The sequence below is a fragment of the Mustelus asterias genome, unplaced genomic scaffold (genome assembly GCF_964213995.1).
Source record: "Mustelus asterias unplaced genomic scaffold, sMusAst1.hap1.1 HAP1_SCAFFOLD_1051, whole genome shotgun sequence".
Classification (NCBI taxonomy): Eukaryota; Metazoa; Chordata; class Chondrichthyes; order Carcharhiniformes; family Triakidae; genus Mustelus; species Mustelus asterias.
Window position 1 is genome coordinate 92,501 of NW_027590996.1, and position 25,037 is coordinate 117,537.

At 49.8% G+C, this 25,037-nt stretch overlaps 1 protein-coding gene across 1 annotated transcript in view; it reads right to left on the reverse strand.

Moving 5' to 3' along the window:
- The window catches only part of LOC144487813 (HORMA domain-containing protein 1-like), a 42,779-nt gene extending 26,136 nt beyond the window's left edge, over positions 1-16,643 (reverse strand). The window contains exons 1-8 of the mRNA XM_078205886.1: positions 16,564-16,643; positions 13,863-14,007; positions 11,176-11,239; positions 9,320-9,356; positions 7,198-7,218; positions 7,063-7,089; positions 2,657-2,724; positions 1,174-1,325 (exon numbers count right to left, since the gene is read on the reverse strand). Of these exons, the coding sequence (XP_078062012.1) occupies positions 1,174-1,325; positions 2,657-2,724; positions 7,063-7,089; positions 7,198-7,218; positions 9,320-9,356; positions 11,176-11,239; positions 13,863-14,007; positions 16,564-16,596 (547 nt within the window). The 5' untranslated portion in view covers positions 16,597-16,643. The remainder of the gene's footprint in view (positions 1-1,173; positions 1,326-2,656; positions 2,725-7,062; positions 7,090-7,197; positions 7,219-9,319; positions 9,357-11,175; positions 11,240-13,862; positions 14,008-16,563) is intronic.
- Between the last annotated feature and the right edge of the window lie 8,394 nt (positions 16,644-25,037).

Sequence of the window (25,037 nt, forward strand, 5' to 3'; positions counted from 1 at the left end):
CCCTTAGTGTACAAAGATGTGCAGGTTAGATGGATTGGCCATGCTAAATTGCCCCTCAGTGTCCAAAGATGTGTAGGTTAGATGGATTGGCCATGCTAAATTGCCCCTTAGTGTACAAAGATGTGCAGGCTAGGTGGATTGGCCATGCTAAATTGCCCCTTAGTGTCCAAAGATGTGCAGGTTAGATGTAGTGTCCAAAGATGTGCAGGTTAGATGGATTGGCCATGCTAAATTGCCCCTTAGTGTACAAAGATGTGCAGGTTAGATGGATTGGCCATGCTAAATTGCCCCTCAGTGTCCAAAGATGTGTAGGTTAGATGGATTGGCCATGCTAAATTGCCCCTTAGTGTACAAAGATGTGCAGGCTAGGTGGATTGGCCATGCTAAATTGCCCCTTAGTGTCCAAAGATGTGCAGGTTAGATGTAGTGTCCAAAGATGTGCAGGTTAGATGTAGTGTCCAAAGATGTGCAGGTTAGATGGATTGGCCATGCTAAATTGCCCCTTAGTGTCCAAAGATGTGCAGGTTAGATGGATTGGCCATGCTAAATTGTCCCTTAGTGTACAAAGATGTGCAGGTTAGGTGGATTGGCCATGCTAAATTGCCCCTTGGTGTCCAAAGATGTGCAGGTTAGATGGATTGGCCATGCTAAATTGCCCCTTAGTGTACAAAGATGTGCAGGTTAGGTGGATTGGCCATGCTAAATTGCCCCTTAGTGTACAAAGATGTGCAGGTTAGATGGATTGGCCATGCTAAATTGCCCCTTAGTGTACAAAGATGTGCAGGTTAGATGGATTGGCCATGCTAAATTGCCCCTTAGTGTACAAAGATGTGCAGGTTAGGTGGATTGGCCATGCTAAATTCTCCCTCAGTGTACCCGAACAGGTGCCAGAGTGTGGAGACTAGGGGATTCTCACAGTAACTTCATCAATCTATGATTTACTGTGAAAATCCCCTAGTCGCCACACTCTGGACTAAATCTACTTGTGACTAATAAATAAACTTGACCTGCGTGCTAGGTTTCTATGACTCATGAGCTGGGACGCCCAGATCCCTCTGCACTGGAGCACCCCGAAGTCTCTCCCCATTTGTTTATTGTTGAAACGCTGGTGTCTTCCTGGCTGTGCGGCACGCTGGCGGGTGGGTTGCGCTGTGGCCTGGGGCAGTCCCTTACCTTCATCATAGTAGGACAGCTTCATCTTCAGACAGATGTCACTGGGCAGGGGCCCCAGGCTCTGCATCAGCACGTACAGCTTGCGGATGAGCTGGACGCTGGCCTTCCGCGTGTCCGAGCAGCTCAGGGTGGAGCTGACCTTCCGGTTGTTCCTGGGGAAAGAGGAGAGTGAGTACAAAGCGGGGCAGCTGGAGGGCGCAGCACTGCAACAGACTAAACTGGCGAGGGGAGGGGGCAAAGCGACCGTGCCAAATGGAGGGGGGGGTCGGGGGAGAGAAGAAGCATCTTCAACCTCCTAGATTAACGGCATGAATGTGGGAATTTGCAACCCGTAATTCCGGCCTCTTGAGCATTCCCATGGCCAATCTCCCCAAGCTGCACATCTTTGGACACTAAGGGGCAATTTAGCACGGCCAATCCCCCTAACCTACACATCTTTGGACACTAAGGGGCAATTTAGCACGGCCAATCCCCCTAACCTACACATCTTTGGACACTAAGGGGCAATTTAGCATGGCCAATCCACCCAACCTACATATCATTGGACACCAGGGGGTAATTTAGCATGGCCAATCCACCTAACGCACACATCTTTGGACACTAAGGGGCAAGTTAGCATGGCCAATCCACCCAACCTACATATCGTTGGACACTAAGGGGCAATTTAGCATGGCCAATCCACCTAACCTACACATCTTTGGGGTGTGAGAGAAAACCGGAGCACCCGAAGGAAACTCCCCAGACTCGGAATTCCCAAAAAGAAATGGAATTGAAACCATTGTTGTAATGTGGAAGGAAAGGTGGAGAGTCGACATCTTTTCCCAAAGATAGGGGTGTCTAAAACTAGAGGGCATAGGTTTAAGGTGAATTTCTTTAATCTGCTGAGAAAGTAGAGATTAGGGGTGATCGTTTAGAGGTCTGTAAAATAATGAGGGGATCAGCTAGATTGTCAATATCTGTTCCCAAAGGTAGGGGAGTCTAAAACTAGAGGGCATCGGTTTAAGGTGAGAGGGGAGAGGGTCCAGAGGGGCAATTTTTTCACACAGAGGGTGGTGAGTGTCTGGAACGAGCTGCCAGAGGCAGTAGTAGAGGCGGGTACAATTTTGTCTTTTAAAAAGTGTTTAGACAGTTACATGGGTACGATGGGTATAGAGGGATATGGGCCAAATGTGGGTAATTGGGATTAGCTTAGTGGTTAAAAACTGGGCGGCATGGACAAGTTGGGCCGAAGGGCCTGTTTCCATGCTGTAAACCTCTATGACACTGCGAAATCTGCCGCCCTTACCCGGTCTGGCCCGACAAGGGACACCAGAGCCTCTGAAATGCCCTGGCGGGGTCTCCTCAGTTTGAGGGGTAATTAGGGATGGATAATAAATGGTGGCCCAACCAGCGACGCCCATGTCCCATGGACGAATTTTAAAAGAAAACCCCATCACCGCCTCCCATGCAGACAGGCAAAGCGCACAGCACCTCGGAAGACTACCTCGCAAAGTCCATTGTTGGTCCCTGTGCCATGTACTTGAACTTAAACTGGTAGCATTCAGTGATCGTCTGAAAGGAAAGGCAAAAGAAATTTGACAGGGAGCCTCCCGAGGTCAGAATTCTGGCTCAGTCTATCTTAGAATCATAGAAACCCTACAGTGCAGAAGGAGGCCATTCGGCCCATCGAGTCTGCACCGACCACAATCCCACCCAGGCCCTACCCCCCACATATTTACCCGCTAATCCCTCTAATCCACACATCCCAGGACTCTAAGGGGCAATTTTTAACCTGGCCAATCAACCTAACCCGCACATCTTTGGACTGTGGGAGGAAACCGGAGCACCCGGAGGAAACCCACGCAGACACGAGGAGAATGTGCAAACTCCACACAGACAGTGACCCGAGCCGGGAATCGAACCCGGGACCCTGGAGCTGTGAAGCAGCAGTGCTAACCCACTGTGCTACCGTGCCGCCTTGCTCAAGATTCGCCAGGTCAGAGTGACTACACTTTAAAAATACACCAGCCGACAGGGGTCACCCCTCTACCTACAGTCGAAGTGGAAATGGTCGAGAGCTTCACGTCTTTAGGTGTCCAGATCACCAACAACCTGTCCTGGTCCCCTCCACTCCGACACTATAGTTAAGAAAGCCCCACCAACGCCTCTACTTTCTCAGAAGACTAAGGAAATTTGGCATGTCCGCTACGACTCTCACCAACTTTTACAGATGCCCCATAGAAAGCATTCTTTCTGGTTGTATCACAGCTTGGTATGGCTCCTGCTCTGCCCAAGACCGCAAGAAACTACAAAGGGTCGTGAACGTAGCCCAGTCCCACCGTGCAAACCAGCCTCCCATCCATTGACTCTGTCTACACTTCCCGCTGCCTCGGGAAAAGCAGCCGGCATAATCAAGGACCCCCCGACACACCCCGGACATTCTCTCTTCCACCTTCTTCCGTCGGGAAAAAGGGACAAAAGTCTGAGGTCACGCACCAACCGACTCAAGAACAGCTTCTTCCCTGCTGCCGTCAGACTTTTGAATGGACCTACCTCGCACTAAGTTGAACTTTCTCTACACCCTAGCTATGACTGTAACACTACATTCTGCACTCTCTCCTTCCCTTCTCTATGAACGGTATGCTTTGTCTGTATAGCGCGCGAGAAACAATACTTTTCACTGTATCCCGATACATGTGACAATAATAAATCAAATCAAATCAAACTTTCTCAGGAGTAGAGATGCTCCTTAAAACCGACCTCTATGACCGAGCTTTTAGTTGTTTGTCCCTAATATCTCCCCTTATGTGACAAGGGTTTCAAATTTACTCCGACCTCCACTCCTGTGGAGAGCCTGGGGATGTTTTACTCTGTTACCGGGTGAAATAACTCCTCAGAGGCCGGCGTCCCTTCACCAGATTCCTTTCATCCACAAACTCAATTCCACTCCGAAGAGGTTTTCAGAGTCAGAATCCCGGGTAACAGTCACCTCGACACTCCTCAATACACGCACGGGTCAGGCTCACTGATTGGGCAGGCCATCGTTACCTCAATCAGGGAGCTGGTACTCCGAGGGGCCACCCTCCTGGGCCTCGGTCAGGTCATCATACAGGCGCTGTATGACTGGAGTTAATTTGATTTGATTTATTCTTGTCACATGTATTGGGACACAGAGAAAAGTATTGTTTCTTGCGCGCTATACAGACAAAGCATACCGTTCATAGAGAAGGAAACGAGAGAGTGCAGAATCTGAAATCCCAGGGAATTTAAAGTACACAAAGGTCCATTAGTTCTACTTTATGTAACCACTTGCAAGGTTGAATTGAGTAATTAATTTGCTTCCCCAGCATCTGAGCCATATTCCGTCAGACATACCGACTGTCTGTAGCATCAGACATATCGACTGTCTGTAGCATCGGACATATCAACTGTCTGTAGCATCCAGACATACCGACTGCCTGTAGCATCGGACATATCGACTGCCTGTAGCATCGGACATATCAACTGTCTGTAGCATCCAGACATACCGACTGCCTGTAGCATTCAGACATACTGACTGCCTGTAGCATCCAGACATACCGACTGCCTGTAGCATCCAGACATACTGACTGCCTGTAGCATCCAGACATACCGACTGCCTGTAGCATCCAGACATACTGACTGCCTGTAGCATCCAGACAGACCGACTGCCTGAAGCAGCCAGACATACTGACTGCCTGGAGCATCCAGACATATTGACTGTCTGTAGCATCCAGACATACCGACTGCCTGTAGCATCCAGACATACTGACTGCCTGTAGCATCCAGACAGACCGACTGCCTGAAGCAGCCAGACATACCGACTGCCTGTAGCATCCAGACAGACCGACTGCCTGTAGCATCCAGACATACCGACTGCCTGTAGCATCCAGACATACTGACTGTTTGTAGCATCCAGACAGACCGACTGTCTGTAGCATCCAGACAGACCGACTGCCTGTAGCATCGACAGACCGACTGCCTGTAGCATCCAGACAGACCGACTGCCTGTAGCATCCAGACATACCAACTGCCTGTAGCATCCAGACATACTGACTGCCTGTAGCATCCAGACATACTGACTGCCTGTAGCATCCAGACAGACCGACTGCCTGAAGCAGCCAGACATACTGACTGTCTGTAGCATCCAGACATACCGACTGCCTATAGCATCCAGACATACTGACTGCCTGTAGCATCCAGACAGACCGACTGCCTGAAGCAGCCAGACATACCGACTGCCTGAAGCAGCCAGACATACCGACTGCCTGTAGCATCCAGACAGACCGACTGCCTGTAGCATCAGACATACCGACTGTCTGTAGCATCAGACATACCAACTGTCTGTAGCATCAGACATACCGACTGCCTGTAGCATCCAGACATACCGACTGCCTGTAGCATCCAGACAGACCGACTGCCTGTAGCATCCAGACAGACCGACTGCCTATAGCATCCAGACATACCGACTGCCTGAAGCAGCCAGACATACCGACTGCCTGTAGCATCCAGACAGACCGACTGCCTGTAGCATCAGACATACCGACTGTCTGTAGCATCAGACATACCAACTGTCTGTAGCATCAGACATACCGACTGCCTGTAGCATCCAGACATACCGACTGCCTGTAGCATCCAGACAGACAGACTGCCTGAAGCAGCCAGACATACCGACTGCCTGTAGCATCCAGACAGACCGACTGCCTGTAGCATCCAGACAGACCGACTGTCTGTAGCATCCAGACAGACCGACTGCCTGTAGCATCGACAGACCGACTGCCTGTAGCATCCAGACATACCGACTGCCTGTAGCATCCAGACATACCGACTGCCTGTAGCATCCAGACATACCGACTGCCTGTAGCATCCAGACATACCGACTGTCTGTAGCATCCAGACATACCGACTGTCTGTAGCATCCAGACAGACCGACTGTCTGTAGCATCCAGACAGACCGACTGTCTGTAGCATCCAGACAGACCGACTGCCTGTAGCATCCAGACAGACCGACTGCCTGAAGCAGCCAGACATACCGACTGCCTGGAGCATCCAGACAGACCGACTGTCTGTAGCATCCAGACATACCGACTGTCTGTAGCATCCAGACATACCGACTGCCTGTAGCATCCAGACAGACCGACTGCCTGAAGCAGCCAGACATACTGACTGCCTGGAGCATCCAGACAGACCGACTGCCTGGAGCATGCAGACATACCGACTGTCTGTAGCATCCAGACATATCGACTGCTTGTAGCATCCAGACATACCGACTGCCTGGAGCATCCAGACATACCGACTGTCTGTAGCATCCAGACATACCGACTGCTTGTAGCATCCAGACATACCGACTGCCTGGAGCATCCAGACATACCGACTGCCTGGGGCATCCAGACATACCGACTGTCTGTAGCATCCAGACATACCGACTGCCTGTGTGGCATCCGGACATACCGACTGCCTGGGGCATCCAGACATACCGACAGCCTGTAGCACCCAGACATACCGACTGTCTGTGTGGCATCCAGACATACCGACTGCCTGGGGCATCCAGACATACCGACTGCCTGTAGCATCCAGACGTACCGACTGCCTGGGGCATCCAGACATACCGACTGCCTGGGGCATCCAGACATACCGACTGTCTGTAGCATCCAGACATACCGACTGTCTGTAGCATCAGACATACCGACTGTCTGTAGCATCCAGACATACCGACTGTCTGTGTGGCATCCAGACATACCGACTGTCTGTGGCATCCAGACATACCGACTGTCTGTAGCATCCAGACATACCGACTGCCTGTAGCATAAAGCTGAATTTCAAACATCCTCCTGCAATATTAAAGCACACACACTGTATACATATCACTTACACTTCCCTCTCAGAACATACCTGAGGATCTTCCTCATTTGTGTAGATCTGCAAGTCAAAGCAAAAGTTAAAAAAGGGTGTGAGTAATCCAGCGGTCACTGGTCAGGAAGCGGAATCAGTGTTTGGAAACGTTGTTAAAGTTAACGAGGTACTTACAGCTAAAATCAGCATCCGTAGCTGTACAGAGGGAAAGCACAAGATAGTTTAAAGGTGATTGAACAACTCAATGACTGCAGACTGTTGAGGCGTCCCTTCATTACTTCAGAGGGTCAAGTCCAGAGTCCGGGCCGACACTTCCCCAGTGTCAGGACCGAGGGAGCGACGCACTGTCATTTGGTAAGAAGCTATACTGAACACGTATACTGTGGCATCCAGACACACCGACTGCCTGGGGCATCCAGGCATACTGACTGCCTGGCCACACCGCCTCCCTATCTCTGTAACCTTCTCCAGCCCCCTACACCCCCCTCCCTATCTCTGTAACCTTCTCCAGCCCCCTACACCCCCCTCCCTATCTCTGTAACCTCCTCCAGCCTTTACACTTCCCTCCCTATCACCGTAACCTCCTCCAGCCCTTACACCCCCTCCCTATCTCTGTAACCTCCTCCAGCCCCTACACCCCCTCCCTATCTCTGTAACCTCCTCCAGTCCCTACAACTCCATCCCTATCTCTGTAACCTTCTCCAGCCCCCTACACCCCCTCCCTATCTCTGTAACCTCCTCCAGTCCCTACAACCCCATCCCTATCTCTGTAACCTTCTCCAGCCCCCTACACCCCCTCCCTATCTCTGTAACCTCCTCCAGCCCTTACACTTCCCTATCTCCGTAACCTCCTCCAGCCCTTACACACCCCTCCCTATCTCCGTAACCTCCTCCAGCCCCTACACCCCCATCCCTATCTCTGTAACCTTCTCCAGCCCCCTACACCCCCTCCCTATCTCTGTAACCTCCTTCAGCCCCCTACACCCCCCTCCCTGTCTCTGTAACCTCCTCCAGCCCCTACACCCCCTCCCTATCTCTGTAACCTCCTCCAGCCCCCGACACCCCCTCCCTATCTCTGTAACCTCCTCCAGTCCCTACACCCCCCTCCCTATCTCTGTAACCTTCTCCAGCCCCCTACACCCCCTCCCTATCTCTGTAACCTCCTTCAGCCCCCTACACCCCCCCTCCCTGTCTCTGTAACCTCCTCCAGCCCCTACACCCCCTCCCTATCTCTGTAACCTCCCCCAGCCCCTACACCCCCCTCCCTGTCTCTGTAACGTCCTCCAGCCCCTACACCCCCTCCCTATCTCTGTAACCTCCACCAGCCCCTACACCCCCTCCCTATCTTTGTAACCTCCTCCAGCCCCCTGGACCCACTCTCTATCTCTGTAACCTCCTCCAGCCCCTAGACCTCTCCCTCGACCTTTGTGCCTCTCACTGTGAGCTTCAGAAATCTACCTCTTAAACAAAGCTAGTGGTTCCCCTGTCCTGGTATCATCCTCACCTGGCCCCGGGGTAAATTTTTCCTGCAACTTGCAATAAAGGCTCTGTGTCAATATGCCTTGTTGGAGAGAGTGCAAATTAAAAAGTTTATTTATTAGTGTCACAAGTCGGCTGACATTAACACTGCAATGAAGTTACTGTGAAAATCCCCTAGTCGCCACACTCCTGTTCGGGTTACACTGAGGGAGAATTTAGCACGGCCGATCCACCCTAACCAGCACGTCTTTCAGACCGTGGGAGGAAACCGAAGCACCCGGAGGAAACCCACGCAGACACGGGGAGAACGTGCCACTAACCACTAACCACTTCACAAGGATGTTGCCGGGACTTGAGAAGCTGAGTTACAGAGAGAGATTGAATAGGTTGGGACTTTATTCCCTGGAGCGTCGAAGATTGAGGGGAGATTTGATAGAGGTGTATAAGATTTTGATGGGTATAGATAGAGTGAATGCAAGCAGGCTTTTTCCGCTGAGGCTAGGGGAGAAAAAAACCAGAGGGCATGGGTTAAGGGTGAAAGGAGAAAAGTTTAAAGGGAATATTAGGGGGGGCTTCTTCACGCAGAGAGTGGTGGGAGTGTGGAATGAGCTGCCGGATAAAGTGGTAAATTTTTAACATTTAAGAAAAACTTGGACGGGTTCATGGATGAGAGGGGTGTGGAGGGATATGGTCCAAGTGCAGGTCAGTGGGACTAGGCATAAAATGGTTCGGCACAGACAAGAAGGGCCAAAAGGTCTGTTTCTGAGCTGTAATTTTCTATGGTTCTATGGTTCAATGACAAATAAAAGAGGCTTACATATTTCTTCTGTAACGCATCGTAGCATCCCAGCATCCTACAAGAAAGAGAATAAGCAAGCAAGACGTCATGGCGACGGGCCCATTCTACCTTATATCGCCGACCCGAGATCTATTGGGCCGGGGCATTCAAAGAGTGATGGTGATGTGTACATGGAAACAGGCCCTTCAGCCCAACACCTCTACTTTCGCAGAAGACTAAGGAAATTTGGCATGTCCGCTACGACTCTCACCAACTTTTACAGATGCCCCATAGAAAGCATTCTTTCTGGTTGTATCACAGCTTGGTCTGGGCTCCTGTTCTGCCCAAGACCGCAAGGAACTACAAAGGGTCGTGAATGTAGCCCAATCCATCACGCAAACCCAGCCTCCCATCCATTGACTCCGTCTACACTTCCCACTGCCTCAGGAAAAGCAGCCGGCATAATCAAGGACCCCCCACGCACCCCGGACATTCTCTCTTCCACCTTCTTCCGTCGGGAAAAAGATACAAAAGTCTGAGGTCACGTACCGACCGACTCAAGAACAGCTTCTTCCCTGCTGCTGTCAGACTTTTGAATGGACCTACCTCGCATTAAGTTGATCTTTCTCTACACCCTAGCTATGACTGTAACACTACATTCTGCACCCTCTCCTTTCCTTCTCTATGAACGGTATGCTTTCTCTGTATGGCGCGCAAGAAACAATACTTTTCACTGTATCCCAATACATGTGACAATAATAAATCAAATCTATGTACTCTATGAACGGTATGGTTTGTCTGTATAGAGCGCAAGAAACAATACTTTTCACTGTGTCCCAATACACGTGACAATAATAAATCAAATCTAAACTTCTCCGTGCTGACCAGGTTTCCTAATCTGAACTCGTCTCATTTGCCTGCGTTTGGGCCCGTTTCCCTCTAAGCCTTTCCCATCCATCTACCTGTCCAAATGTCTTTTAAATGTTGCCATTGCCCCCGCCTCTACCACCGGAATACAAGGAGCAATTTAGCATGGCCAATCCACCTAACCTACACATCTTTGGACACTAAGGGACAATTTAGCATGGCCAATCCACCTAACCTACACATCTTTGGACACTAAGGGACAATTTAGCATGGCCAATCCACCTAACCTGTACATCTTTGGACACTAAGGGACAATTTAGCATGGTCAATCCACCTAACCTACACATCTTTGGACACTAAGGGACAATTTAGCATGGTCAATCCACCTAACCTACACATCTTTGGACACTAAGGGACAATTTAGCATGGTCAATCCACCTAACCTACACATCTTTGGACACTAAGGGACAATTTAGCATGGCCAATCCACCTAACCTACACATCTTTGGACACTAAGGGACAATTTAGCATGGTCAATCCACCTAACCTACACATCTTTGGACACTAAGGGACAATTTAGCATGGTCAATCCACCTAACCTACACATCTTTGGACACTAAGGGACAATTTAGCATGGCCAATCCACCTAACCTGCACATCTTTGGATACTAAGGGACAATTTAGCATGGCCAATCCACCTAACCTGCACATCTTTGGATACTAAGGGACAATTTAGCATGGCCAATCCACCTAACCTGCACATCTTTGGACACTAAGGGACAATTTAGCACGGCCAATCCACCTAACCTGCACATCTTTGGACTATGGGAGGAATCTGGAGCACCCGGAGGGAACCCACGCAGACACGGGGAGAGAACGTGCAGACTCCACACAGACAGTGACCCGAGGCCGGAATCGAACCCGGGTCCCTGGCGCCGCGAGGCAGCAGTGCTAACCACACCCTGTCACACTGAACTGAACATTTCCCTTCTACGATTCTGAAGGACAGAGCAATATTTGCCACCCACCATTTCACAATCTGCGAGGATCCAGGGCAGTTTTCATCCTCCCGGAGTATTTTCACACAGAGATCTGAAAGGAGGAGAAAAAAACACCATTCCAGATGAGAAAACTAGCCAGCAGGCAACCCGAATGGGGCAGATAGGAACAGGCGGAGGCCGTTTGGCCCCTCAGCCCTGTTCTGCCGCCAGTCAATCAGATCAGGTCTCAATCTACCCGCCTTGGTTCTGTAACCCTAGCCTTTTATGAAATGCATTTTAATCCAGTTTCTCTGCAGGGTATTTCTGCAGTCCCTGGCAATTTGTTGGCACCGTGTTGTCTGTGACTGGTGTCCTTTATTGTTCCTGCTGCAGTATAATTGATATCATGCTGGTTTTAATCTGGACCTAATAGAGTGCCCTGTGGTTTTAATGGCCCCTTAGGAAAGTGAAGCGTGTTTAAAAATTTATCAATTTAGCATGGCCAATCCACCTAACCCGCACATCTTTGGACACTAAGGGACAATTTAGCATGGCCAATCCACCTAACCCGCACATCTTTGGACACTAAGGGACAATTTAGCATGGCCAATCCACCTAACCCGCACATCTTTGAACACTAAGGGGCAATTTAGCATGGCCAATCCACCTAACCTGTACATCTATGGACACTAAGGGGCAATTTAACACGGCCAATCCACCTAACCTACACATCTTTGGACACTAAGGGGCAATTTTGCATGGCCAATTCCCCCTAACCTGCACATCTTTCGACTGTGGGAAGAAACTGGGGAACCCGGAGGAAACCCACGCAGACCCGAGGGAGAACGTGTAGACTCCGCAGTGACCCAAGGCCGGAATCGAATGCGCGTCCTAGCCGCTGTGAGGCAACAGTGCTAACCGCTGTGCCACCGTGTAATGTCAAATCTGCATCTAACCTACCCATCGATAAACTATCATGCCCACCTCTCTCCACAACAGCTTGCTGAGAATCTATCCGCCTCTGCTCCCTCTGCCTTTGAGTTCCAGAGACTCAGCACCCTCTGAGAGGAATGAGTTTCACCTCCGTGGGTATACCAGGGCGGAATGGGAGGGTAGTGTGGGTGGGAGTTGGGGGGTGGGGAAGAGTTTCTCTCTGCTGCTCCCAGCGTGTGTGATGTAGACAATAACCATCGTGCCTTGACATTCAAGGGTGTTACCATCACTGAATCCCCCCCACTATCAACACCCTGGGGGTTACCATTGACCAAAAACTCAACTGGACTCACCAGATAAACACAGTGGCGACCAGAGCAGGTCAGAGGCTGGGAATCCTGCGGTGAGTAACTCACCTCCTCATTCCCCAAAACCTGTCCATCATCTACACGGCACAAGGAGTTGGTTTGCAGGTGCAGCAGGTAATTAAGGCGGCAGATGGAATTTTGTCCTTCATTGCTCGAGGGATGGAGTTAAAAACAGCGAGGTTATGTTGCAGCTGTATAAGGTGCTGGTGAGGCCACACCTGGAGTACTCTGAACAGTTTTGGTCTCCTTACTTGAGAAAGGATATACTGGCACTGGAGGGGGCGCAGAGGAGATTCACTAGGTTGATTCCGGAGTTGAGAGGGTTGGCTTATGAGGAGAGACTGAGTAGACTGGGGCTATACTCTTTGGAATTCAGAAGAATGAGGGAAGATCTTATTGGAACATATAAGATTCTGAAGGGAATAGATAAGATAGAAGCAGGGAAGTTGTTTCCACTGGCGGGTGAAACTAGAACTAGGGGGCATGGCCTCAAAATAAGGAGGAGCAGATTTAGGACTGAGTTGAGGAGGAACTTCTTCACACAAAGGGTTGTGAATGTGTGGAATTCCCTGCCCAGTTGAGGCTACCTCATTGAATGTTTTTAAGGCAAGGATAGATAGATTTTGGAACAGTAAAGGAATTAAGGGGAGCGGGCGGGTAAGTGGAGCTGAGTCCACGAAAAGATGAGCCATTGAGAAGGCTCTAGGGGCCAGATGGTGTACTCCTGCTCCTAGTTCTTATGTTCTTATTAAGTCAGGAGTGTGATGGAACAATCTCCACTTGCCTGGATGAGTGCGGCTCCAACAACAATCTCCACTTGCCTGGATGAGTGCGGCTCCAACAACAATCTATACTTGCCTGGATGAGTGCGGCTCCAACAACAATCTCCACTTGCCTGGATGAATGCGGCTCCACCAACAATCTCCACTTGCCTGGATGAGTGCGGCTCCACCAACACTCGAGAAGCTCGACATCATCCAGGACAAAGCAGCCCCGCTCGATCGACACGCTGACCACAAACACTCACTCCCTCCACCACCGACGCTCAGTAGCAGCCGTGTGTACCATCTACAAGATGCACTGCAGCAATTCACCAAAGATCCTTCGACAGCACCTTCCAAACCCACGACCACTTCCATCTAGAAGGACAAGGGCAGCAGACACATGGGGAACACCACCACCTGCAAGTTCCCCCCTCCGAGCCACTCACCGTCCCGACTTGGAAATATATCGGCCGTTCCTTCACTGTGGCTGGGGTCAAAATCCTGGATTTCCCTCCCTCACAGCGCTGTGGGTCAACCCACAGCACGTGGACAGCAGTGATTCAAGATGGCAGCTCACCACCACCTTCTCAAGGGCAACTAGGGATGGGCAATAAATGCTGGCCCAGCCAGCGACGCCCGTGTCCCACGGATAAAAAAAAAGAATGTTTACCCTCCAGATATCGCGTGCCGTAGGCGTGCTCGGGAAAGAGCCCTCGGAGATAGGTGATGCAGGAGATAGCCACGGCCAACAGACGTTTCACCAGGACCAGGGATTGCTGTTCCGTGGTGACCTTGCTGGGGAACATAGCTGCACCCTGCGAGGCAGACAGGAGAGAAGACAGTCAACCAGACGGCTGCGTTACTGGGGCGCGTCCCCCGCCATCCCTTTGTGCAGCTCCAGCCCCAAACAGAGCAGAAACGGCCGAGGGAGGAATCATCGAATCTCTACAGTGCAGAGAGAGGCCATTTACCCCATTGAGTCTGCATCGACAACAATTCCACCCGATCCCCATAACCCCTGTATTTACCCTGCTAATCCCCCTGACACTAAGGGGCAATTTATCACAGCCAATCCACCTAACCCACACATCTTTGGACACTAAGGGGCAATTTAGCATGGCCAATCCACCTAACCAGCACATCTTTAGACACTAAGTGGCAATTTAGCATGGCCAATCCATCTAACCTACACATCTTTGGACATGAAGGGGCAATTTAGCATGGCCAATCCACTTAACCTGTACATCTTTGGACACTAAGGGGCAATTTAGCATGGCCAATCCACCTAACCAGCACATCTTTAGACACTAAGTGGCAATTTAGCATGGCCAATCCATCTAACCTACACATCTTTGGACATGAAGGGGCAATTTAGCATGGCCAATCCACCTAACCTGTACATCTTTGGACACTGAGGGGCAATTTAGCATGTCCAATCCACCTAACCCACACATCTTTCAGACTGTGGGAGGAAACCGGAGCACCCGGAGGAAACCCACGCAGACACGGGGAGAACGTGCAAACTCCGCACAGACAGTGACCCAAGACCAGAATCGAACCTGGGTCCCTGGCGCTGTGAGGCAGCAGTGCTAACCCATTGTGCCACCGTGCTACACTGATTCTAGGTCGGTGGGTGGGTTGGGGGGGGTGCGGAATCCCAGGCGTGTTGCAAGTATTGGTTCATTTAATTAGAGGGGAATTCACGCACTCGTTATTCCGGGTTTGGCGGGGGGGGGGAGCCCCAACACCCCCACTGAGCCTCCACCCCCCAGGCCCATTCCACCTCTGTGATTTGCACACACACAGCTTCTCCAGAGAGCAAGGCATCTCAGACTGCACTTCCACCTCATTCCCCCGCCCCACCTGACTTCAAAGCTGGGGAGTGGAGAGAGAAATAAACAGAAATAAATCTTTGAACCCAGTGTTTTTTCCCCCCCAACAGAAGGAGCGAGTGAGAGGGAGAAAGAGAGAGAGAGAAAGGGAAGGAGGGAAAGGGAAATAGGGAGGGAAAGGGAAGAGTGAGAGAGAGAAGGGAGGGAAGGGAGAGAAATGGGAGAGGGAGAAGGGAGGGAGAGAAAGGGAGAGGAGAGAGAGAAGGGAGGGAAGGGAGAGAAAGGGGAGAGCGAGAGGGAGAAGGGAGGGAGAGAAAGGGGAGAGTGAGAGAGAAGGGAGGGAGAGAAAGGGGAGAGTGAGAGGGAGAAGGGAGGGAAGAGGAGAGACGGAGGGAGGGAAGAGGAGAAAGGGAGGGAGGGATGAGGAGAGATGGAGGGAGGGAAGGGGAGAAAGGGAGGGAGGGAAGAGGAGAGACGGAGGGAGGGACGGGGAGAAAGGGAGGGAGGGAAGAGGAGAGACGGAGGGAGGGAAGGGGAGAAAGGGAGGGAGGGAAGAGGAGAGACGGAGGGAGGGGATGGGGAGAGAGGGAAGGGGAGAGAGGGAGGGAGGGAAGGGGAGAGAATGAGGGAGGGAAGGAGAGAGAGGAGGGAGGGAAGGGGAGAGAGAGGAGGGAGGGAAGGGGAGAAAGGGAGGGACGGAAGGGGAGAGAGGGAGGGAGGGAAGGGGAGAGAATGAGGGAGGGAAGGAGAGAGAGGGGAGGGAGGGAAGTGGAGAGAATGAGGGAGGGAAGGAGAGAGAGGGAGGGAAGGGGAGAAAGGGAGAGAGGGAAGGGGAGAGAGGGAGGGAGGGAGAGAGGAGAGGGAGGGAAGGGGAGAGAGAGGGAGGGAGGAAGGGGAGAAAGGGAGGGGAGGGAAGGGGAGAAAGGGAGGGAGGGAAGGGGAGAAAGGGAGGGAGGGAAGGGGAGAGAGGGAGGGAGGGAAGGGGAGAGAATGAGGGAGGGAAGGAGAGAGAGGGAGGGAGGGAAGGAGAGAGAATGAGGGAGGGAAGGAGAGAGAGGGAGGAGAGGAGGAGGGAGAAAGGGAGGGAGGGAAGGGAGGGAGGGAGAAAGGGAGGGAGGGAAGAGGAGTAAGGGAGGGAGGAGAGAGGGAGGGAAGGGGCGAGAGGGAGGGAGGGAAGGGAGAAAGTGAGAGGGAGGGAGAAAGGGAGGGGAGGGAAGGAGAGAGTCAGAGGGAGAAGGGGAGGGAGGGATGGAAGGGGAGTGAGTGGGAGAAAGGGAAAGAGGGGAAGAGAAGGAGAAAGGGAGGGAGAGAGGGAGGGAGGGAACAGGAGAAAGGGAGGGAGGGAAGGGGGAGTGAGAGGGAGAAGGGAGGGTGGGATGGGAGGGGAGTGAGTGGGAGAAGAAGAGGCAGCGAGGGAGGGAGGGAAGGGGGAGCGATTAGATTCATGTTGCTCAGACGATGCAAGGTCTGTCCACAATTCAATCCCTCCACATCGATTTGTCCAGGTGGGATGACTCAGTAACTCTGAGAACTCTGTACCATCGCGCCCTTCTGTATCTGGGTGACTGCCATTGCTGCCTGGGCTGGTCCTGAGTCTCTGCGGCGATTTCAGAAAGCTCTCCCTGCGAGTGGGTTACCTGCGAACACAGACAGGGTGGTGTCAGCGGCGGGAACGCTGGGGTCTCCCACGCACGCGATCCGGTCTGGTCAGGAAAAGACCCCGTTCGTGGCCAATGCAGTCCTCAGCCGCTCTGAGCAGCATCGATTCCCAGTCTGAGTTGGCTCATCCAGGCCCAGAGCAACTGGGAGGTCGGTCACAGTCATCGAGGCCTCAGCACCCCTGGGAGAGCGATGGAGGATCGTGTGAGTGTGTGTGTGAGTGTTTGTGTGTGTGTGCGTATTTGCATGTGTTTGTATGTGTATTTGCATACGTCATTACATGTGAGTGCATGTTTTTGCGTGCGTGCTTGCATGTGTGTACATTTGCATGTATGTGTGTGCATGTTTGAATGTGTGTATGTGCGTGTTTTTGCGTGCATGCATGTGAGTGTGTGTTTGCATGTATTTGTGTGTGTTTATATGTGTGTGTGCTATTGTGCGTATTTGTATATGTGTTTCTTTGCATGTTTGTGTGTGTTGCTGTGTGTGCGTGTTTGTATGTATGTGTGTGTGTGTGTGTGTTTTTAGAGTCATAGAGTATTTACAGCACAGAGAGAGGACCATCGTGTCCCTATCTAATTCTAATCCCGTTTTTCAATCACTCTGTCTGTAGCTGCAGCGTTTCAAGTCCTCATCTCGATGGTGTGAGGGTTCCCGCCTCTCCCACCATTCCAGGCAGCGAGTCCTAGATTCCCACCACCCTCTGGGTGAAAACGTTTCTCCTCAAATCCCCCCGAAATCTCCTGCCCCTGACTTTAAATCTCTGCCCCCCCCCCTGGTTACTGACCTCTCTGCTAAGGGGAAAAGTTCCTTCCTATCGACCCTATCTCTGTCCCTCATGATTTTGTCCCCCCCCCCCCCCCCCCTCAGCCTTCTCTGCTCTCAGGAAAACAACCCCTGCCTAGCCAGCCTCTCTTCATAGCTGAGACCCTCCATCCCAGGCAGCGTCCTGGTGAATCTCCCTCCGCACCCTCTCCAGCGCAGTCACATCACTGCAGCAGGTAATTAAGAAGGCAAATGGAATTTTCTCCTTCATAGAGGTTTACAGCACGGAAACAGGCCCTTTGGCCCAACTTGTCCATGCCGCCCCTTTTTTTAAAAAAACCCTCAAGCTAATCCCAATTACCCACATTTGGCCCATATCCCTCTATACACATCGTACCCATGTAACTGTCTAAATGCTTTTTAAAAGATAAAATTGTATCCGCCTCTACTACTACCTCTGGCAGCTCGTTCCAGACACTCACCACCCTCTGTGTGGAAAAATTGCCCCTCTGGACCCTCTCCCCTCTCACCTTAAACCTATGCCCTCTAGTTTTAGACTCCCCTACCTTTGGGAAAAGATATTGACTATCTAGCTGATATTTGCCCCTCATTATTTTATAGACCTCTATAAGGTCACCCCTCAGCCTCCTACGCTCCAGAGAAAAAATTCCCAGTCTATCCAGCCTCTCCTTATAACTCAAACCATCAAGTCCCAGTAGCATCCTAGTAAATCTTTTTTGCACTCTTTCGAGTTTAATAATATTCTTTCTATAATAAGATGACCAGAACTGTACACAGTATTCCAAGTGTGGCCTTACCAATGTCTTGTACAACTTCAACAAGACGTCCCAACTCCTGTATTCAATGTTCTGACCGATGAAACCAAGCATGCTGAATGCCTTCTTCACCATTCTGTGCACCTGTGACTCCACTTTCAAGGAGCTATGAACATGTACCCCATGATCTCTGTTCATTGCTAGAGGGATGGAGTTTAAAAACAGCGAGGTTATGTTGCAGCTGTATAAGGTGCTGGTGAGGCCACACCTGGAGTACTGTGTACAGTTCTGGTCTTACTTGAGAAAGGATTTACTGGCACTGGAGGGGGTGCAGAGGAGATTCATTAGGTTGACTCCGGAGTTGAGCGGATTGGCTTATGAGGTGAGACTGGGTAGACTGGGGCTATACTCATTGGAATTCAGAAGAATGAGGGGAGATCTTATAGAAACATGTAAAATTATGAAGGGAATAGATAAGATAGAAGCAGGGAAGTTGTTTCCACTGGCGGGTGAAACTAGAACTAGGGGGAATGGCCTCAAAATCAGGGGGAGCAGATTTAGGACTGAGTTGAGGAGGAACTTCTTCACCCAAAGGGTTGTGAATCTGTGGAATTCCCCGCCCAGTTACGGCTCCCTTGTTGAATGTTTTTAAGACAAGGATAGATAGATTGTTGAACAGGAAAGGAATTAAGGGGAGCGGGCGGGTAAGTGGAGCTGAGTCCACGAAAAGATCAGCCTTGATCTTATTGAATGGCGGAGCAGGCTCGAGGGGCCAGATGGCCGACTCCTGCTCCTAGTTCTTATGTTCTTATCCTTCCTATAATAAAAAGCAAAATACTGCGGGTGCTGGAATCTGGAACACAAACAGAAAATGCTGGAAAATCTCAGCAGGTCTGACAGCGCCTGTGGAGAGAGAATAGATCAAATGTTTCGAGTCCGGATGGCCCTTCGTCAGAGCTCTTCCTGTAAGGTGGCGAGCAGAACTGCACACAGTATTCTTGCTGTGGCCTAACCAGCATTTTATACAGCTCCATCATAACCTCCATCATAACCTTCCTGTTTTTATATTCTCTGCCTTGGCTAATATTAAACTAGAAAGAGCGCAGAAAAGATTTACTAGGATGCTACCGGGATGGTTTGAGTTATAAGGAGAGGCTGGATAGACTGGGACTTTTTTTCCCAAGAGCGTAGGAGGCTTTGATTTGATTTATTATTGTCACATGTATTGGGATACAGTGAAAAGTATTGTTTCTTGCGCGCTATACAGACAAAGCATACCGTTCATAGAGAAGGAAAGGAGAGAGTGCAGAATGTAGTGTTACAGTCATAGTTAGGGTGTAGAGAAAGATCAACTTAATGCGAGGTAGGTCCATTCAAAAGTCTGACAGCAGCAGGGAAGAAGCTGTTCTTGAGTCGGTCGGTACATGACCTCAGACTTTTGTATCTTTTTCCCGAAGGAAGAAGGTGGAAGAGAGAATGTCCCGGGTGCGTGGGGGTCCTTGATTATGCCGGCTGCTTTTCCCGAGGCAGCGGGAAGTGTAGACAGAGTCAATGGATGGGAGGCTGGTTTGCGTGATGGGACTGGGCTACATTCACGACCCTTTGTAGTTCCTTGTGGTCTTGGGCAGAGTAGGAGCCATACCAAGCTGTGATACATCTGGAAAGAATGCTTTCTATGGTGCTTCTGTAAAAGTTGGCGAGAGTCGTAGCGGACATGCCAAATTTCCTTAGTCTTCTGAGAAAGTAGAACTTAGAACATAGAACATTACAGCGCAGTACAGGCCCTTCGGCCCTCGATGTTGCGCCGACCAGTGGTACCAATCTAAAGCCCCTCTAATCTACACTATTCCTATATCATCCATATGTTTATCCAATAACCACTTGAACGCTCTCAACGTTGATGAGTCCACCACTGCTGCAGGCAGGGCATTCCACGCCCTTACTACTCTCTGAGTAAAGAACCTACCTCTAACATCTGTCCTATATCTCTCACCCCTCAATTTAAAGCTATGTCCCCTCGTGCTAGCCAACACCATCCGAGGAAAAAGGCTCTCACTATCCACCCTATCTAATCATCTGATCATCTTGTATGCCTCTATTAAGTCACCTCTTAACCTTCTTCTCTCTAACGAAAACAACCTCAAGCCCCTCAGCCTTTCCTCATACGATTTTCCCACCATACCAGGCAACATCCTGGTAAATCTCCTCTGCACCCTTTCCAACACTTCCACATCTTTCCTATAATACGGCGACCAGAACTGTACGCAATACTCCAAATGCGGCCGCACCAGAGTTTTGTACAGTTGCAGCATGACCTCCTGGCTCCGAAACTCAATCCCTCTACCAATAAAAGCTAACACACCGTACGCCTTCTTAACAACCCTATCAACCTGGGTGCCAACTTTCAGGGATCTATGCACGTGGACACCCAGATCCCTCTGTTCATCCACACTACCAAGTATCTTACCATTAGCCCAGTACTCTGTATTCCTGTTACTCCTTCCAAAGTGAATCACCTCACACTTTTCCGCATTAAACTCCATTTGCCACCTCTCAGCCCAGCTCTGCAGCTTATCTATGTCCCTCTGTAACCTGCCACTTCCCTCCGCACTGTCTACAACTCCACCGACTTTAGTGTCATCTGCAAATATACTAATCCATCCTTCTACGCCCTCATCCAAGTCATTAATAAAAATGACAAACAGCAGTGGCCCCAAAACAGATCCTTGCGGTACACCACTAGTAACTGAACTCCAGGATGAATATTTCCCATCAACCACCACCCTTTGTTTTCTTACAGCTAGCCAATTCCTGATCCAAACCACTAAATCACCCTCAATCCCATGTGTCTGTATTTTCTGCAAAAGCTTACCATGGGGAACCTTATCAAACGCTTTGCTGAAATCCATATACACCACATCAACCGCTTTACCCTCATCCACCTCTTTGGTCACCTTCTCAAAGAACTCAATAAGGTTTGTGAGGCATGACCTACCCTTCACAAAACCGTGCTGACTATCCCTAATCAAATTATTCCTTTCTAGGTGATTATAAATCCTATCTCTTATAATCCTTTCCAATACTTTGCCCACAACAGAAGTAAGGCTCACCGGTCTATAATTACCAGGGTTGTCCCTACTCCCCTTCTTGAACAAGGGGACAACATTTGCTATCCTCCAGTCTTCTGGCACTGTTCCTGTAGACAATGACGACACAAAGGTCAAAGCCAAAGGCTCTGCAATCTTCTCTCTAGCCTCCCAGAGAATCCTAGGATAAATCCCATCCGGCCCAGGGGACGTATCTATTTTTACCCTTTCCAGAATTGCTCACACCTCCTCCTTATGAACATCAATCCCATCCAGTCCAACAGCCTGCATCTCAGTACTCCCCTCAACAACACTTAGGGGTGACCTTATAGAGGTCTATAAAATAATAAGGGGCATAGATCAGCAAGATAGTCAATATCTTTTCCCAAAGGTAGGGGAGTCTAAAACTAGAGGGCATAGGTTTAAGGTGAGAGGGGAGAGATACAAAAGGGTCCAGAGGGGCAATTTTTTCACACAGAGGGTGGTGAGTGTCTGGAACGAGAGGTAGTAGTAGAGGCGGGTACAATTTTGTCCTTTTCGTAAGCATTTAGACAGTTACATGGGTAAGATGGGTATACATAAGAACATAAGAAATAGGAGCAGGAGTAGGCCATCTAGCCCCTCGAGCCTGCCCCGCCATTCAATAAGATCATGGCTGATCTGACGTGGATCAGTACCACTTACCCGCCTGATCCCCATAACCCTTAATTCCCTTACCGCTCAGGAATCCATCCATCCGCGCTTTAAACATATTCAGCGAGGTAGCCTCCACCACCTCAGTGGGCAGAGAATTCCAGAGATTCACCACCCTCTGGGAGAAGAAGTTCCTCCTCAACTCTGTCTTAAACCGACCCCCCTTTATTTTGAGGCTGTGTCCTCTAGTTTTAACTTCCTTACTAAGTGGAAAGAATCTCTCCGCCTCCACCCTATCCAGCCCCCGCATTATCTTATAAGTCTCCATAAGATCCCCCCTCATCCTTCTAAACTCCAACGAGTACAAACCCAATCTCCTCAGCCTCTCCTCATAATCCAAACCCCTCATCTCCGGTATCAACCTGGTGAACCTTCTCTGCACTCCCTCCAATGCCAATATATCCTTCCTCATATAAGGGGACCAATACTGCACACAGTATTCCAGCTGCGGCCTCACCAATGCCCTGTACAGGTGCATCAAGACATCCCTGCTTTTATATTCTATCCCCCTCGCAATATAGGCCAACATCCCATTTGCCTTCTTGATCACCTGTTGTACCTGCAGACTGGGCTTTTGCGTCTCATGCACAAGGACCCCCAGGTCCCTTTGCACGGTAGCATGTTTTAATTTGTTTCCATTGAGATAGTAATCCCATTTGTTATTATTTCCTCCAAAGTGTATAACCTCGCATTTCTCAACGTTATACTCCATTTGCCATATCCTCGCCCACTCACTCAGCCTGTCCAAATCTCTCTGCAGATCTTCTCCGTCCTCCACACGATTCACTTTTCCACTTATCTTTGTGTCGTCTGCAAACTTCGTTACCCTACACTCCGTCCCCTCCTCCAGATCATCTATATAAATGGTAAACAGTTGCGGCCCGAGTACCGATCCCTGCGGCACGCCACTAGTTACCTTCCTCCAACCAGAAAAACACCCATTTATTCCGACTCTTTGCTTCCTGTCGGATAGCCAGTCCCCAATCCACTTTAACACACTACCCCCAACTCCGTGTGCCCTAATCTTCTTCAGCAGCCTTTTATGGGGCACCTTATCAAACGCCTTTTGGAAATCCAAAAACACCGCATCCACCGGTTCTCCTCCATCAACCGCCCTCGTCACATCTTCATAAAAATCCAACATGTTCGTCAAGCACGACTTTCCCCTCATGAATCCATGCTGCGTCTGATTGATCGAACCATTTCTATCCAGATGCCCTGCTACCTCCTCTTTAATAATGGATTCCAGCATTTTCCCTACTACAGACGTTAAGCTGACCGGCCTATAGTTACCCGCCTTTTGTCTCCTTCCTTTTTTAAACAGCGGCGTAACATTAGCCGTTTTCCAATCAACCGGCACTACCCCAGAATGCAACGAGTTTTGATAAATAATCACTAACGCATCCACTATTACCTCTGACATTTCTTTCAATACCCTGGGATGCATTCCATCCGGACCCGGGGACTTGTCCACCTTCAGTCCCATTAGTCTACCCAGCACTGCCTCTCTGGTAACATTAATTGTATTAAGTATTTCTCCTGCTGCCAACCCTCTATCGTTAATATTTGGCAAACTATTTGTGTCCTCCACCGTGAAGACTGACACAAAAAACTTATTTAAAGACTCAGCCATATCCTCATTTCCCACTATTATCTCCCCCCTCTCGTCCTCCAAGGGTCCAACATTCACTCTAGCCACTCTATTCCTTTTTATATATTTATAAAAACTTTTACTATCATTTTTTATATTAATTGCTAGCCTAGCTTCATAGTCTATCCTTCCTTTCTTTATCGCTTTCTTAGTCTCTCTTTGTTGTTTCTTAAATTTTTCCCAATCACTTGTTTCTCCACTATTTTTGGCCACTCTGTACGCAGCTGTTTTTATTTTAATACTCTCCTTTATTTCCTTCGTTATCCACGGCTGGTTCTCCCTTTTCTTACAATCCTTGTTTTTTGCTGGAATATATTTTTGCTGAGAACTGAAAAGGATCTCCTTAAAAATCCTCCACTGTTCCTCAGCTATCCTACCTGCCAGCCTGCTCTCCCAGTCTACCTTAGCCAATTCATCCCTCATCCTATCATATTTCCCTCTGTTCAAACAGAGGACACTGGTTTGAGACCAAACTTTCTCCTCTTCCATCTGAATCAGAAATTCGACCATATTGTGGTCACTAGACCCAAGAGGGTCCTTCACAATAAGATCCTTAATTCTACCTACCTCGTTACACAATACCAGATCCAAAATAGCTCGTTCCCTCGTCGGTTCCGTAACATGCTGTTCAAGGAAACTATCCCGACAGCATTCTAAGAACTCTTCCTCCATTCCACCCTTACCGACTTGAGTCTGCCAGTCAATGTGCATGTTGAAGTCCCCCATGATTATTGCCGTTCCGTTTTTACACGCATCCCTTATCTGCTTGTTTATAGCCCTCCCTACCTCAACATTATTATTTGGGGGCCTATATACCACACCTACTAGTGTCTTTCTCCCTCTACTATTCCTCATCTCTACCCATAATGATTCCACGTTTTGTTCCTCAGAGCCTATGTCATCCCTCAGTACTACCCTGATATTATCTCTTATTAATAGCGCGACCCCACCACCTTTTCCTTCCTGTCTATTCTTCCTAAACGCCTGATACCCCTGGATATTCATCTCCCAGTCCTGGTCACCTTTCAGCCACGTTTCTGTAATGGCCACTAGATCGTACCCACTTGTGCTGATTTGCACCATCAACTCATTCACCTTGTTCCGAATGCTTCGTGCATTCAGGCAAAGTGTCCTTATTCCAGCTTTTATCTGAACCCGCTTTGATGAGTCGCGAACACCCTCTCCCTCTACTCCCTTATCTAAATTACCGCCTTCATTCACTTGCACCCTCTCCTCTACCATTAATTTTGTAATTCCCCTTACCCCTGCATCCTCCCCCCCATCAATTAGTTCCTTGATCCTAGTCAACTCTTCTAGCTCCCCTCCCCCCAATATAGAGGGATATGGGCCAAATACGGGCAATTGGGACTCACTTCGTTTAAA